The sequence below is a fragment of the Triticum aestivum genome, chromosome 3B (assembly GCF_018294505.1).
Source record: "Triticum aestivum cultivar Chinese Spring chromosome 3B, IWGSC CS RefSeq v2.1, whole genome shotgun sequence".
Classification (NCBI taxonomy): domain Eukaryota; kingdom Viridiplantae; phylum Streptophyta; class Magnoliopsida; order Poales; family Poaceae; genus Triticum; species Triticum aestivum.
In genome coordinates this window covers 787,000,218-787,016,265 of record NC_057801.1, presented here as the reverse complement: position 1 = coordinate 787,016,265, position 16,048 = coordinate 787,000,218, and the positions used below count along the sequence as shown (strand labels likewise).

The 16,048-nt window shown below is 48.6% G+C and overlaps 1 protein-coding gene across 7 annotated transcripts; it reads left to right on the top strand.

The window, feature by feature from the left end:
- The first annotated feature begins 1,344 nt into the window (after nucleotides 1-1,344).
- On the top strand, nucleotides 1,345-10,266 carry LOC123072424 (B3 domain-containing protein Os03g0619600-like). Of its 7 annotated transcripts, none has more exons than XM_044495979.1 (13): nucleotides 1,345-1,541; nucleotides 4,229-4,360; nucleotides 4,485-4,764; nucleotides 4,852-4,886; nucleotides 5,216-5,281; nucleotides 5,864-5,942; nucleotides 6,015-6,217; nucleotides 6,488-6,617; nucleotides 6,780-6,866; nucleotides 6,941-7,122; nucleotides 8,752-9,115; nucleotides 9,198-9,421; nucleotides 9,570-10,266. In XM_044495979.1, exons 2-13 carry the CDS (start codon nucleotides 4,307-4,309, stop codon nucleotides 9,864-9,866), a joined length of 2,001 nt encoding a protein of 666 aa, XP_044351914.1. In that variant the 5' UTR covers nucleotides 1,345-1,541; nucleotides 4,229-4,306; the 3' UTR covers nucleotides 9,867-10,266. The 7 variants fall into 7 exon arrangements, with proteins under 7 accessions (XP_044351914.1, XP_044351913.1, XP_044351911.1 ...); XM_044495978.1 differs by having other exon boundaries at nucleotides 6,488-6,671; XM_044495976.1 differs by having other exon boundaries at nucleotides 5,219-5,281; nucleotides 6,488-6,866.
- Nucleotides 10,267-16,048: the final 5,782 nt, after the last annotated feature.

Sequence of the window (16,048 nt, the reverse complement as noted above, 5' to 3'; positions counted from 1 at the left end):
TGTAACACAGTGAAGTCATTGTGAGACCCGAGCATATCAAAATAGCATGCCAAATCCAAAGATCCAGTGATGCAACTGCTTCAAAAATGATGCTGGGCTTCTTAACATGACCCTGATATTGCCCTTGTAAAGCCTTCAAGCAATTTTTCCATTTTTAATGCATGCAGTCAAGGGATCCAAGTAAACCTGGCCACCCCCTTGCTTCTGAGATTGCAAAGAGCCTCTCAGTGTCTGCCACACTGAGGTCCAAACACCTCGACCACGGAAGTTACAAACTTGACCAAGGCATCTCCGCATGTGCTTTCAGACATTCGTAGGTAGTAATCCCACAAATTAGCGGCCATGCCATATGCAAGCATCTGGAGTGCAGCCGTGCACTTCTGCTAACCAGAGAATCCAATCTTTCACACGGCGTCTATTTTCAGGATGAAGTAGTCATTATAGGACCGGGCGCCATGGTACAAACGGTCGAAAATAGTCTTGCACATCCGAAAACGCCGGCAAAAATGGTCTGCAAAGAGTGCATCGGGGGCAAATTAATCGGCCATCAGTGTCAAATGGCCGCGCGCCTTGTTGCAGTTGAGCACTCGATGACCCCTTATCGATCCCTTAAAATAGAACATGCTCCTCCGCACACTCCGCGTCTTCAAGGACTGCCTGCATCATCACTGTCTCATCTCAGTACTCCTTGTCGGACGACTCAGCATAGTGCTCGTATATGTACTTCAAATCAGAATCCATTGTTATAAAGAAGGGAAAAACTGTTTTTAGCTCCGGCAATTCATCGAACAGTTGCCAGGCATGGTGAGCATAGTAGTAGCGGATGGTACCTGCCGGGGCGGTCGAAGGAAATTGGTTGAACGACGATGGAGGAGAAGCAGGGTCGAGCCTGGTTGGACGTAAGGGAGACCTAGAGTTTCGGCAGGGGTGTGGCGTGCCGGCCGGGGTGGTCAAGCAGCGGCGAAGGCAAGAGAGAAAGAAGAAAGGGGAGAAAATGCGTGGCCCGAGGTGTCGGAGTCCTACGTGTCTAGTGTCCGGGAATGGTTTTGGGTGAGCCGAGGTGTCGGAGTCCTATGTGTCTGGTGTCCCGACTCCCGCAAAGCTCCCCACATTTGTCTTCTATTTGCGGGAGAGAACATGTCCGGATCGCGCCATGGAACCGGGTTAAATGACTTCCGCGGTTTGGACAGTACGGTCCAGACGTATATGAGGGGTTTGCGGCCTGCCTTGAAGATGCCCGAAGCTACTTTATCTTTATCCCATTCGCAAAAAAAAATTACAAAAATACTTTGCCTTTATCTAGTGAATCAACACTTTGCCTTATGTAGTGAGTCACCGCAGGCTTTAGATATTTTCGGGGGTATATCGGTATGCACGACTAGAGATTTGAGATTTTCTCCGCCGGGTTGTCTCTGAGGCTGAGCTCCAGTTCGAGGACACCGACCAGTCGCCCACTGGGTCTCTGCCTCGACCCCGTCGGCGGACACCGCTCACCAGGTCTCTGCCTCGACGGCGTCGGCCGCCGGGACTCCGCTTGAGAGGCAAGTCTTTAATCAGCCTGTCCAGCCGACGGTGGGATTAGGTTTGTCCTGTGCTATTTTTCTCCAATGCGAGCAAGATTTCTCATACATGTTCAGATGTTCTACTCATATCCTGGATCTCATGCTCAAGTAATCAGTCGGAAGTTTGGACCATGATTTCTTTTCTACATGTGGATTATGGCTGTGGACATTATGTGCTTCTCTGTTTAGCTAAAGTAGTAGTAGATCTCGGATTACTGTTCACATCGAATCCATTACTGTTCACATTCCTCACTGGTGCACATGGAAAGGCAAATATGGAAGGGTCCTCTGAAGAAACAATGAAAAGTCAAGGAAAGGGTGTATAAAAGGTGTTAAACTGCAAAATCGCCAATGGATTGTGGATAAACACTGCTAATACATACATCCAGCATATGTTCCTTTGCGAACCACAATCTGATCACGAATTCACGATTCATTACACAGAAATTCTCTGCTTCAGCAGCAACTCCACTTCTATTTTCTTATCACAACATTCTGTCCAAGTACCAGACATTCAGTTCTAGCACCCATGGGCCATGGCTACACTTCAAATTCAGTTCCAGCACGGAGCGCGCAACACAAGCACCGCACGAACCAAAATATTCTTCACTGCCACACGCTTTCCCTACACAGGAACAGCAAGGGGAAGCTAGCTAGGGATCCAAATTGACAATGAAATGGAGATTGGAAGGAAAATAGGTCACCTGTGCCTGTGCTCACTAATGAAGCTCTCTGCTGTGCGACAGGAACAGAGACAAACAGTCTGTACTAGATAGTTTGGAAAAATTGCAAATGTTTCCGTAGAGGCAATACAATCTTTTCATATGGGAGAATTAGGCATAAAATTCGAAAACGATTTGAAGTAACTCAAAATGGGATGTAATCAAACTTTGATGCTGATGGAAAAGTTGATGCTCCGTTTTGGTGTCCAGTTCTGGCACCTGGGTGCTATATTTGGTAACTAGCTTTTGCTGCTCTGTCGCTTTCAGAACCTCTTACTTGCATTAGATGTGCTAGCATTAGGCGCCACTTGGTCTCTTCTTATGCTTGTATATTTTACTGCTTTTGCACTAGATGATTTATACTCCCTCCATTCCAAAATAATATTGTGGTTTTAGTTCAAATTTGAACCAACTAAACCCACGACACTTATTTTGAAATGGAGGGAGTATATTTATTTGTTCTGTTATCTTGATGATAGTTGAACCGGCAAAAGGTTGGTCATATGGGGAAAAAAAGCAAACAAAAGGAGGGCACAAGATCATTGTCAAACTAAAGTCAGTTGTACGATTATATGGGTATATGAGAAAATTCAACCAACTTTAGTTACGCAAACAACTTTGAATAATGGCAGCTGACTTTTCTTTTTCTTTTTTTGAAACGGCGAGACCCCAGCCTTTGCATCAAGCAATGCACAATGCCAATTTATTAAACATGAAACAAGTCCAAGTCACCGCGTAAAAAATTAAAAAACAAGACCACATCCGGTCTATAACGGGATTACATAGCTCATCCACGTGAATTGTGTAATCCCGCTATAGACAGGATGGGGATAAATTTGGTATACTTGTTAGTGAGGATAAATTCTAAGTAACGTGAATTGTGTGCCAAATTCTTCATAGTTATCGGCATGACAGGCATAAATGACTATTGTTTCCTCTTGATCAAAAAAACTACATATTTTGCTACCTTGTCTATTGACTTTTGCAAGATTATCTTTGGTAAGAACTACCCCTTAGCAAGAACCACGTGGAAAATTTTAATTTTGGAAGGGATTTTTGTTTTCAGATATGCTTCCCGCGAAAAATAGGCTTAGTATTCATGAGATCCGCAAACATAGACTTCAAAATCTTCATTTGAACATATGTGGCATTGAGTTAGATTAATCGGCATCAACGTAAACTAAATCGGAATCAGCCTACGGATTTGAATATTCAATGGGATAGCCCCAAGAACAATGGTCATCGATGCCTCCTTTCCGAGTGCAATATTATAAAGAGTCGGGTGTTTTAGAGCTAATGGAGTGTCACCCAATCAGGTATCTTCCCAAAAACTCGTCGATTGCTACAATCACCAACATTTTGGAACCTCTATTAAAAAGGAAGACTTGACCTTCATCAAGCACTTCCAATACGGCGAATAAGTTGGTTTTTGCGTCTACTTGGGATATCCTTTTCGAATATAGGTATTTGCTAAGCAACAACTCTTGCCAAACACCTTCCTCATTAAGCAACTTATAGTCATTTGCTGACTAGGCACTTAATTTCTGATTTCGAGGTTTTCAATGCCCAACCCACCTTGAAAATGGTAGTTTTAAAAGATTGTGTGTTATTAGGGAATGTATACTAGAATTACCACAACACTATGTAAATCTCTCTTGTATTCCGTCACTGGGAAAACAAGAGGGGTCCATGTGTACTCTCTGGACTTCCCTTGTATCCCATTTGAACCCCTCTAGAGTTCTCATGTATTATTCAAATGCCGTTTGGAGTAAACCGTTATTATATTAATACAAGAAGGATCTAGATGATGTTAATGTCTTGCAACATGAAGATGCTTTATGGAGAAAAGAAAAGTTATATTGGAAAAAATCAACACACATGTAAGACCGTAAGAGTTACTCCCTTCAAAAATGATTAGCCTCGGCCTGTCTGTTTACCTTTCAGTCGAAGCTCCTGTCATAAGAGAAGCTTTGGAAGGACATTCTGCGTTCCTGCTACATTTGATCCTACTCCCACCGGGCGATGGAAGAACTCGAGTTCTTCATGATCCTACTCCCAAATTTCTTGAAGAAACTGGTATGCCACAATCTCTCAGTTTCTGCTTCATCTACGTGTTGTTTCTACGCTTTGATCTTTGGTCATTGGTCTGTTTGGTTGGTTCAACGATTCGCTTTCAAGCGTTGCTTAATTCTCACTGCAGAGGCTGCCAGACAAGTTCACCAAGTTACTCGATGGCCGTGAGCCTCGGGAAGTGAAGCTGCGGGAGGCCGGGTGCCGACGTCGCTTGTGGGACGTGGAAGTAGTGTCCGACACCGACGGACACATGTACCTGGGGAACGGATGGGAGCAGTTTGCGCGTGCTCATGACATGCGGCTCGGACACTTCCTCGTCTTAAGCTACGATGGCCACGCTGTGCTCACCGTGAAGGTGTTCGACGGTAGCATGTGCCGCAGGCACTACCACCAAGACAATGATGCCAGTATGCGGCTCGTCTCTGCCTTCCTCTCAATACGGTAGTTGAAGCTTCTAAGAACAAGTTAACGAACAATTTTTTGCATTTCACCAGGCAGTGGAAGTAGCAGCGATTGTGGCAACCCCTTGGTAAGCTTCTTCTGCCATGTTCCACTCTTTGCTTGAAATTTAGTCGTGCGTCTTTTCTTCTTCAATAGTGTAGTGTTGATTTGCTCTCTTTCTATGCCATATTCATGACAGTTCTTTTTCCTCTATAGACAGAGTTTCCCACCTTTGATCCCACTTTAGTTTTACATGGACTTTCTTGCCTCCCTTTCTTTTGCATTCTTGATTATATACCATTTTCAATTACTTCAATTATTTTCGAATCCTTTGCCTAGTTTCCCACATGTAAAGACTATTACTATGACAAATTTGCATTTTTTTTCATCATGTACATGGTTCAATCTCTGGCACAGCAGGGAGCAGAGGGGGAAGGGGAAGCGCTATCGCAGACAGGAGCAGAGGAAGACGACGGAGAGCAGGTAACCCAATTCTCTAAAGTCTTTATCTCTAGCAAGTTGTGCACTGTCCAATTCATGCTGCTGCCGAACTCAAGGATGAAATGTTGGAAGTGTATATATGCGGTCAAAATCAAGCTCGGATGCATAGTGTAGATATTAGATCCCTGAATTATATAGTAAAAAATTACAAACATCTAATGAATGTATTAGGAATCATATAGCAGTGCTTATGTAGATGCCTGAAAGTCAACTTTGCATATATCCAGGGAGCACATAATTGCCAGTTGCATAACTGTCACTTGCAGACATCCAACATATACTCTATCTGTCGCATAATTTTCAATTACTCTATCTGTTGCAAATTAATTGAAGTTCTAGGTTTCTTGTAAGTCAAATTTTCTCAAGTTTAACCAAGTCTATTGGAAAATGGGTTAGGACTTACAAACTAAAGGTCTTCGGGCATCATACTGATCCAGCATGAGCTCTGCTTTTGCATTTGAAAAAGGGCACCATACTGATCTTGAATGATTTCAGGGTATCAAATTAGTTATTAAAACACCTTTGAATAATTCCAACTGATATAATATATGATTCGTTTTACAGTGCATATCCAAGATGAGTAATCCATGTGATTCAGATGAAAGCCAGAAGGAAAGATCTCATTCTGCTGAGGAATTGTCAGGTTAAGTTGTGTACCCAGATTATTCAGTTACCACCCAGCACATGTTTTCTTACTGTTGAAACATTTTTACAGCAGAAGACACTCTATCTGTAGACAATTCTGTGGAGTCAGCTAATCCACAGACACTTTCAAATAACTATGTCTTATCAACGCAGTGCTATCCCACAAAAGCACAGAGGGTGAAAATAGATGCGCTTATAGAGAAAATTAAACCTAAATTTACAGTGCTAGTTGTACAGATGAAGAAGTCGAACGTAAAACGGCATGCTACTCTGGTACGTAAGTTTTACCATCTGCATTTTGTATCAAAATTGCTCGCTGTCTATACCTACACACACACACACACATTATCTTGTTATGATACTATTTAAGTCAGTCAGTGTTTTGCTTCTATCTCAAAACACTGAACGATATGCTTGCAACGAAATGCATATGCATTACTAAATCAACATTATCATTGCCTTTGTGAGGTTCTTACCTTCTTAACTCTTTACTACTTCAGCTTAACAGTATCACAATCATATTCTATTCCTTTTTTCAATTAGATAATACAGAAGGATTATGCACTTGAGCACTTTCCATGTGAAGATACAACTGTCATGCTCCAGCTGCCTGGGAAAAACAAGGACTGGAAATGCACATTGCGCATCAGGCCATCCGGCGTGTCTTATCCAGGTCAACGCAACCTCTATTTACGCAACTTTTCCTGCGACAATCATGTTAGAGAAGGTGATATCTGCCTCTTTCAACCTATAACAAGTGTTAAGCACAGAAGATTCATAGTGAAAGTGCATATCCTTCACAAAGTGAGCATTGATGACAAAGGATTGGAATCAGGTGGATGCCCAAAGGAAGGCTCGTCCCGTTGTTATAAATCCGCAAATACACCTGCAGTATCTTATAGTACTTCTAAGGAATTTCCAGGTTAAGTTTGTTCTTAAGTTAAATCAGTTACCCACATACCCTTTGTTCTCTTACTCTCGATTTTTTTACTGCAGATGAGGCTATGGAGTTAGATGATCTTCAGATGCTCTCGAAGGATTATGTATTATCAGGGAAATGTGATCTTACAGTAGCACAGGAGGAAAAAATAAATGCACTTGTAGAGAAAATTCGATCTGAAATCCCCGTTCTTGTTGTACAGATGAAGAAAAGCAGTGCAAACAAGGGGGCTACTCTGGTATGTTAGTTTTACCATCTTTTTTTAGAAAAGGAGGATGACCCCCGGCCTCTGCATCTGGGAGATGCATACGGCCACTTTATTGATTATTCTCGAGGACCTTACAAAGTATTACAACAATATGCCTGAATCCGCCATCTTGGCAACATATGCCACTACTCCTATCCATATGATGAAGGGGTGCTACCTGGGCCACATACCCGGTCTACTCACCTAAACCTATCATCAAAAGCCAGAAGCTCCAGCCTAGCCACATACCGGGTCTGGGGCATAAACTGGTCTGACGCACTCACATGTGTCGTCGCCGCCATCTTTCACAGGTCCGTCTTCAGAGCAGATATTGAGGCTTCTACCTTGTCAGGCCACTCCGTCATCGACGCCACCTTGACGCCAAACAACTACCTCCACCTGCGCGAGTCCATCCCCGCGCATCGGGCGCCGAGTCTCCACTGCACCACGCCGCCGAGACTCGCCGTCATCAATGTGAAGGATGAAGTACCGCTCCACCAATAAGGCACCCGCTGGTCCCTCGATCCCGTGTACGCCTCCAAGAATGACGCCCCCAAGGAGGAAACGACACCAACGCGTCGCCGTCATCCGATCAACTGATCTAGGGTTTCCCCCGGAGGTAGCGGATAGAGGTCTAGAGCTTCTCCACGGCGATGCCTTCAAGAAGGTAATGACACCACAGGGTGCCACCAACGCCGGTCTTGGCAACAAGCCGAGCACAAGGTTTTCACCCGGATCCGCTCGAAGAACCTCCATCACGTATTGTGCGCACGGGTCGCCGCCGATCTGAGCCGCCGCACATCGAGCAAGCCGCACCGGGCAGATCGGATCTTTCCGGAGGGCAAACCACACATGGCGCCGACCCAACCACCAGGCCCTCCATACCGCCACCGCCGATCCGAGGACAGATGGTCCGCCGCTGCAGATCCGGCCACCACCGCCGAACGCAGCCAAGGCCGCTGCCCGACGCAGGGCCGGCCGCCGCAACCGCCACCACCACCGCCCTAGGACGAGGCCGCCGCCGCGCTGCCGCCGGTCAAGGCAGGCCCGCCACGCCACGGAGGCCAGATCGGCCGTGCCACCTCACGCCGCGGAGCTCCGCACCGTCCCCATGGCGCGGGAGAGAGGAAAGGCCCCCGCCACCACCGTCAGCCCCCGGGCAAAAGGCCGGCGGCGTCCTTCGGCGGCGGCGGAGGGAGGGATGGAAGGAGGGGGAGCCCCGGCGGCTAGGGTTGGGATCCCGCCCGAGTCGCCCGGGCGGGGGCGACGCGGGGGGGCGGGGGGCGGAGAACACCTCGGCTCTTTTTCTTAATCATTAGTTTTACCATCTGTGTTCTGTTTCTCCCACATTGTCATTTATTTTCTTTGCCTCTATTGAAATACGTTTTTCTAATATTCTGTAGCTACGTACATTTTCTTGTTATAATACTGTTTAGGGAAGTCAGTATTTTGTTTCTAACTCAAACGTCTGAAGGACATGTTTGCCACAATATGTGTGTATTGGATTGGAACAATTTAGCCTTTGTGACCGTGTTAACTTCTTATCTCATTAGTGCTTCTGCTATCAGATATAACCAACTTACAGTATCACAATCACATTCTGTTCCTTTTTTTAATTAGGTAATACAGAAGGATTATGCACTCAAATACTTTCCATGTGAAGATACGACTATCATACTCCAGCTGCCTAGGAAGAACAAGAATTGGAAGTGCAAATTTCATATCAGGGCATCCGGCATGTGTAATGCAGGCCGGCGCACCCTTTATTTAGCAAAATTTGTGCATGACACTCATATTAGGGAGGGTGATATCTGTCTCTTTCAACCAATGACAAATGTTAAGCACAGAAGATTCATAGTGACAGCCCATCTCCTTCACAAAGAGAGCAGTGCCCATTCCCCGGGAGGAACAACTGGCATTGGCTCAAATCGCGGAAGTACAAGTGCCAAGATGGGCGGTGTGAAGGATGAACCACCCACGGATGGTACTGAAATATTGCCACTGCTAGGACGCATGTGTCACACTTCAGTTCCCATGATATCTGATCTATGTGAAAATTTGTCCAGGTGAAGAGTACTCTTCAGAACATGAAGAGCATGAAGTCTCTGAGGATTCCGAGGGAGCTTTTGAGCATCTCTTCATGCTGTCAAACGGAGCTTCTCTAACACCAGCACAGAATTTGAAATGTCTGGAGAAAGTTGAGGGGATTAAGTTCAAACCGCCCTTTTATGTTGCTATCATGAGCAAGAGCACTGTCTGTCAGCGTGGCAGCCAACGTTGTCCCAGCCTAGTAAGTTCAAGGAAAATATTTTCTGTCACTTTCTGTCAGTTCCTCAGTTATTGCATCTTTATCCTTTGATAAGATAAATAACAACAAATCTCCCAATCTCTGCGCCTGTGTCATTCTAACATTTGCCTTGTGTTATGTATATAAACAGCACTTTGGCTGTCAGTATGCGGCCACATATCTTGTTCAGAAGTTTTCTGCTGACCTTCATCGTGAAGAGAATAGTCGAATTAGTTTGGTGCTTCAGCGGGAGGGGAAGAGCAGATCATGGCCTACCAAGCTGCAATATAAGTATCGCACGCGAGGCACGAGCAATCAGATGACCGTTCACCATGGATGGCCGTCTTTTGCCCGCGACAACCACCTGCGGGATGGGGACATCTGTCTCTTCAAGCTGATGGATAATGAGGAGCAGCTGAGTATGATGGTCTACATCGTCCGCCGCTAGAAATGTTAAGAGTGAAGCATGTCTTGCATGCTGCTGCTACGATGATCTTGAACTCTGGGAGTGGAAAACTTGTGGCTTATCTCCAAACGAGGGGCTCCTACGTACAACAAGAAACTTATCTGCTTATCTATATCATTGGACGTTATCTTAGAGTTTTCTTCTGCCAGAACGTTTTGTTAATCAGGGAGTAATTTGGATTGTACAAGTTTGAACAGCTTATTATGTGTTGCTTAGGTTGTGTCAGACTGAACTTTTTTTATGCTATTTGCTGTGAGAAATGGTAGCCTTGCATGCTGCTACTATGCAACGGTGATCTTGAACTCTCGGAATGAAAGATATGTGGCTTGTCTCCAAATGAGTGAGGGAGTCATTGAGCAAGAATCTTGCTGGCTTCTTAGTTCTGTGAGAACTGCTAATTGAGAGCGATTCGGATGGATCAGTTTGAACAACCTGTGATATGTTGCTGACTGCTGATGTTCCCGAAAAAGGGTTTTCCCCCGCTTTAGATTATAAAGCAACCAACATCCACAACCAAGCCAACGATACAAACGCACACCACACACACCCAAGACGAGATACAAGGATGCCGGGCACCGACACACACCCTCAACGACTACCACGCCCCCACAGGATGCCCGATGAACCGGGAAGAAGTGTGACGGACCACGCCGGACCGAGGGCTCCAAGACGATGCCTCCAAGAAGGGGTACGACCACGGAATGTCGCCACCGTCCGATCCGAAGATCAAGCTTTCACCCGGAGCTAGAAGGAAGGAGAAGGAGCACCACGACGAAGCCTGCAGGGAGGAACACGATGTCCGCGGACGCCATCATCGTCGGCCAGAGCGCGTACTGGGCAAGTGATGTACTCCGGTGCTTCAACTCTTCCGTCGCCTCCCCGGTCCGACAGCCACCCGCAGCTATGCCACCCGAGCGGCCATAGATGCCCGCCCGCATCCGAGCCGCGCAGTCCGTCCACGACCGCCGCGTCTCCCACCGCCAGGGCCGCCGCCCTGCCACCAGACCACCGCGAGAACTCCCAAAGGACACGACTTTGACCAGATCCACGCCCCCAACCGCCTCCTGGAGTCGCCGGCGGGCGCTGCCTCGAGACGAACCGCGACATGACGCTGCCCGGGGGAAGGGGGAGGTGGGGGAACGGCCAATGGCCAAAGACGCTCATCCCCCAACCAGCCTCCCCCCCGAAACCACCTGTTTCGCCCCCGAAGCCGAAGGTCCGGACCCGCCGGAGAGCAGCCACCGCCACCCGAAGTCGAGGAAGACGGATGAGATGGCAGATCTGCCGCCGCCGGAGCCATGGGAGGCCATCAGGGAGGTCTTCCCGCGCCGAGCTCCGCCGTCCAGCCGCAAGGGCCCGACTGGACGGGGGCGCCCACCACCACCGCTGCCGCGCCGCCCCTCCACCAGAGAGCCGCGGCGAGAGGTGCCGCCCGCGACCCGGTCGCACATGACCCGCAGCGCCAGGGGGGGCTCGCCGGAGCTGCCGAGAAGCAACCGCCGCCTAAACCCGCCCGCCGGCCTGTACCACCCCGCGCCTTGCCGCCCATCACACAGCCGCCACGCCACCGTCGTCGGCCCCCGCCGGAGCGCCGCTGCGCCGCCGCGCCCGACAACCAGCGCCGTGTCCCGGCACGCGAGATCCGGCCCGCGCCGAGATCCCCGCGCGAGGAGATGAGGGGGACCCCGCCGCCGCCGGCGACGACCGGGCTTCGCCCGCTCGCGCCCCTCGGCGGCGGCGAGGGGGGGGGAGAGGAGGAGGGGAGGAGAGGCGGCGGCGCTAGGGTTTCCTCCCGGACGCTCGCGGGAGGAGGGGGAGGAAGTTCAGTTGTGCTGACTGCTGATGTTTGAAGGCACTACTTTTGCAAGTGGATTCTCTCCAGCATCGAGGACCAATTAGCAGTTAGTAGCAGTTAAACCCAACCCCTCGCATCGCCTCCCCTCGGGCGACGTCAGGGGCGCCCCGAACCCTAGCCGCCAGCCTCCCCTTGTTCCATCCGCAGCCGCTGTTGCTGCCAGCAAGGGCCGTGGTGGCGGCGCGCCCGGCGCTGATCCAGGGCAGGCGGGCGTCACGGCATCCCTTGTGAGGTGGAGGAGGCGTTTCATGCGAGGAGGCTTGGGGCGGCAGTTAGGGCGGCACCCCTGCTGCGCGGCAGCGATCGAAGTCTCCATGGCAGGCGGGGACCTGAGATTGGGTGGTGGCGGTGGCGGTGCTCCATTTAGCAAGGGTCGCGGCTGCATGCAGATGGGGGGTATCGATGGCTACGGATCTGGCGTCCTGCCCAGATCTGTCTCGGTATGGCCTTGGCCGGCCGGTGGCGTGAGGAGATCGATGAGGGCGGTTGGAGGTTCCCTTCCGGCGTGCCAACGGGGGCCCTCGTCTCCACGGCGAGGCTCCGTTTGGCTCCACCCAGCTGCGAGATCGGGGGGACGCGACTTCCGGTAAAAATCGCGCCGACTACAGTCATGGCGGAAGATGGCGGCGTCTGTGACGGCATTCCCTTCTCGAGGCATCGTTATTGCAGGTCGTGGCACCCCACTTGTGATGCTTCGAGGGAAACCCTAGATTTAGGTCTACCGGATCGGACGATGATGGCACCTTCGATGTTGTTGTCCCTCCTGAGGGCATCGTTTTGGAGCAAGTGCTGGCTGGAGGCGACAAGAGGAGGAGCATTGTTACATCCACCTCAAGGCCGACGACGGATAACGGCGGCATGGCGCTCCGGAGGTTCGACGACGGACGCGTGTGGACGGATATGTGCAGGGTGGTGAAATTTTCTGGCGCCGTGGCGGCGTCGACGGCAGGCCAGGCAAGGTCGATGCGTCAGTTCCTGCTCTGGAGATGGACCGGTGGAAGATGGCGGCGGCAGCCTCGTGTGTGACCCAGTACCGGTATGTGGCTGGGCTGGGGAATCCGGCTTTAGATGTTAGGCTTTGGTGCGATGTCTGTTTGGTATTAGGCTCGGACAATCGGCACACCTTAAGGGGATAGGAGTAGTAACAAGTGTTGCCTAGATGGTGGCTTCAGACTTACTGATGTATTACTTTGTATGGTCTTTATGAATAATTAATAAAATGGTTGCATGTATAGTCCAAATTTAGCGAGGATATATTCTCTTCTTAAAGCATCGAGAGGATTTGTTTTGAGAATATGAGATACTGCTGCTGTGTGTATATAGGAGTGCACCGAAAGAATTTGAGGCACATTAGATTAGAGTACATGTACGGTTCAGACAGAAAAAAAAAGTACTCTTGTATGAACTGTATTTGGTCTCAACTCTCAATCAATTGAGCTATACAGGCAGGAAATGTTTGTAGCTTTTTTTAGGGCAAAGAATATTTTAGCTACGATGCAGGTAATCCAACGTTCCCTCAACCAGGGCATATCCAGCAGGTCCCTGTTTAGGGCATCTCTAGTAGCTCCCTTATTTCAAACGTGGCACAAAAAGAAAAACACACTCCAGCAGTTTCCCTATTTTCAATTTTTTTTGTCATCGCCCCTAAAACTACATGCCATAAAACCACTTCACCTCATTGTCGTCGCCCCTTCAACACCTTGCCGTCGTTATCAGAGCACCACCCTCCGCGGCCAATGGCCACGTAGCCACCCGCCGCCACCGCTGCTGACCGCCGCACCATGGCCCCACGATCAGCAGCCGCCACCACTACCATCCACCACATCACGCGTCCACGCTATTGCACCATCTACCACCACGGTCGCACACCGATGCATGCGACTCATGTCCTCGTCAAGCCAGGCTCCCACCGCCGCAGAGGGAGAAGGTGTCATGCTGCCACGGCCCGCTCCACCGGCAAGAGAAGTCGGGGGTGAAGAGGCTGAAGAAGACTGTCGCCGCACCACCTCCGGCCATGGGCACCAGCCGCCTCCGGCGATGGGCACCTTAACCTCTTCACTTACCATGACGGCATGTTCTTTGAGATTCGCAAGTACGACAACGGCTATGATTTCAATCCTATGCCGGAAAGGTTTATTTTTTTAATCACACTTCGATAGTATGCAATGTTTAGAATTATGAATGATGATGCAACATTTCACTACTGAGAAAGGGCTTATAAGTGAACCCAAATGTGTGGCGGGCGTGACCTTGGACCCGCCACTGCTACCTAGGAGAAAGAACACAAATGGGTAACTAAATGGGCCCACCACTGCTAAAGTGGCAGCAGTGACAGGCATTTCCCTGTACCCCCACTTGGTGGAAAGCGCTTGTAGCAGGCAGCACGACGTGCCCACCACTATTCCGACAGATAGCTGTGTCGGGCATATCATGTCGCCGACCACAAGTATCTTTTGGCAACTCAATTCTAATTTTTTTCTACGGTGGGCGATAGCCGCCCGCCACACGTATTACCCACACACAAAATTCTCTAATACGGCCACACTAAGTCAAATTGGCTGCTATTCTACCCCCTTCTCCGGTGTTCGCCCCCTTTGTCCCGCGCGATGCGTCTTCTCCCGCCGTCGTCTCTTCCCATCGTCGAGCCCGTCCACGCCTCGCCCGCCACTATGCCCCACTCTCCCTCACTCTCCTTCCTGCCACTAGGGTCATCGTTAGGGCACCGCCGCTGCCGCTAGTGCTACAGGTAGGGAGCTGGCTCGCCACCGCCGCTAGGGCTATGATTACATAGTGTATCATATGATTATTATGGATCATGGTGCTTCCAATGTGCCAAATCTGCAAAAGTAGTTGTGCGAACAGCTTGGCAACTGCAAAGGAATTCGGGGTCTTTTTGAATGAGGGATTGAAAAAATCGGTGGTAACGGTCTTTAACTTCAGCATACCATTATAATCATTTTGCAGTCATTTAATGTCATTACCACTAATTTGGTTCATATTTTACTTTACTGTTGCATAGTGTATCCCAAGCAACGTACGGGTGAAACTTAATAATGCAATAGGTTATACTTTGCTCTTGAAGGATGATAAGGGGGGGTCATTTCAAGCTGAAGTGAAGAAAGGAAAGCATAAAACCATCAGCTATTGTGATGGATGGATGAAGTTCATTTCAAAAAATGAGCTGAATGGGGGGGGGGGAGTTCATAGCATTTTACTTAGAAGTGTGAGTCAACAGGTTAATGATTATCTATTTTTGCAGCCAAGATGATGAGTATGGTGAAGATGATGAGGATGATGAGGATAGTGAGGATGGTGACGATGATGAGGATAGTCATGATGATGTGGATGATGACGATAGTCATGATGATTAGGATATCCGTGACGATGAGGATGACAGCCAAGAAGATGAAGATAGTCATGATGATGAGGTTATCCATGACGATGACCAAGAAGACGAGGATAGTCAGGATGATTACGATGATGTTCCATTCAATTCTCCAATATTTTCTCAAAGAATGAAGAAGCTTACGCATAATGAGAGGAACAATCTCTTTATGATCCTACCACCAATTGAGAACTACATGGGGGTGCCCCTTGTGCACCATTTAACCAAGACAAACATCGTCAAACATGTCATGGTTTGTTCTGTATTTTTTACACTCTTTTTTTCATGTAACACTAACATTGCGAGATGTCTGACATTGTGTGATGTTTGTGCTTCTAATCACGATGATCATAGAAATTACCCGCAAGGATGGTTTTCGGCCTGAACATCCCTGCAGTCGGTTTTGCTGTAGTAAGCCTTGGAGCAGGGGTTGTCCCCACCATCAAGTACAAGACCGAAACAGACGGACGCACGATCCTTCCATGAGGCCGGTTGGGGGGGGGGGAGTTTCTAACGGGAAAGAGACTAATGGTTGAGACACCAGTGGCAATCACGCTAAGGAAGAGCCGCCACAACAAGTGGCAGATGATGGTTGTCGTTAACCTCATTTAGAAATAAGTGACATATATGAACATTTGGAAGCTCATGATGGATGTCGTAGTGTGATGATAGTGTATTAAGTGGAACAAATGTGAAGCTTTGTCATTTGTTCATATAATTGATTAAGCCTGGTTCAACCAATGTTATATATTATATACTTTTGTCTGTTTACTCTTTGCAAATCATGTGTACAAATTCGAGCACAGTAAATTCATGGGAAGAAAAATCTATATCAGTGCTGAGCGCTATATCCTGCCACCACAACTACAATATGCTCCACTGGCGGGTGGCGAGGCGTTCCCACCACTGCAGAGATTCTACCAG

Excerpts from the sequence above, each read along its gene's own strand:
- LOC123072424 (XM_044495973.1), top strand. The coding sequence starts at position 4,307 with ATGGAAGAACTCGAGTTCTTCATGATCCTACTCCCAAATTTCTTGAAG. Across the intron at positions 6,867-6,940 it reads TACTTCTAAGGAATTTCCAG|ATGAGGCTATGGAGTTAGAT; the intron begins GTTAAGTTTGTT and ends TTTTTACTGCAG. Across the intron at positions 9,422-9,569 it reads GCCAACGTTGTCCCAGCCTA|CACTTTGGCTGTCAGTATGC; the intron begins GTAAGTTCAAGG and ends GTATATAAACAG.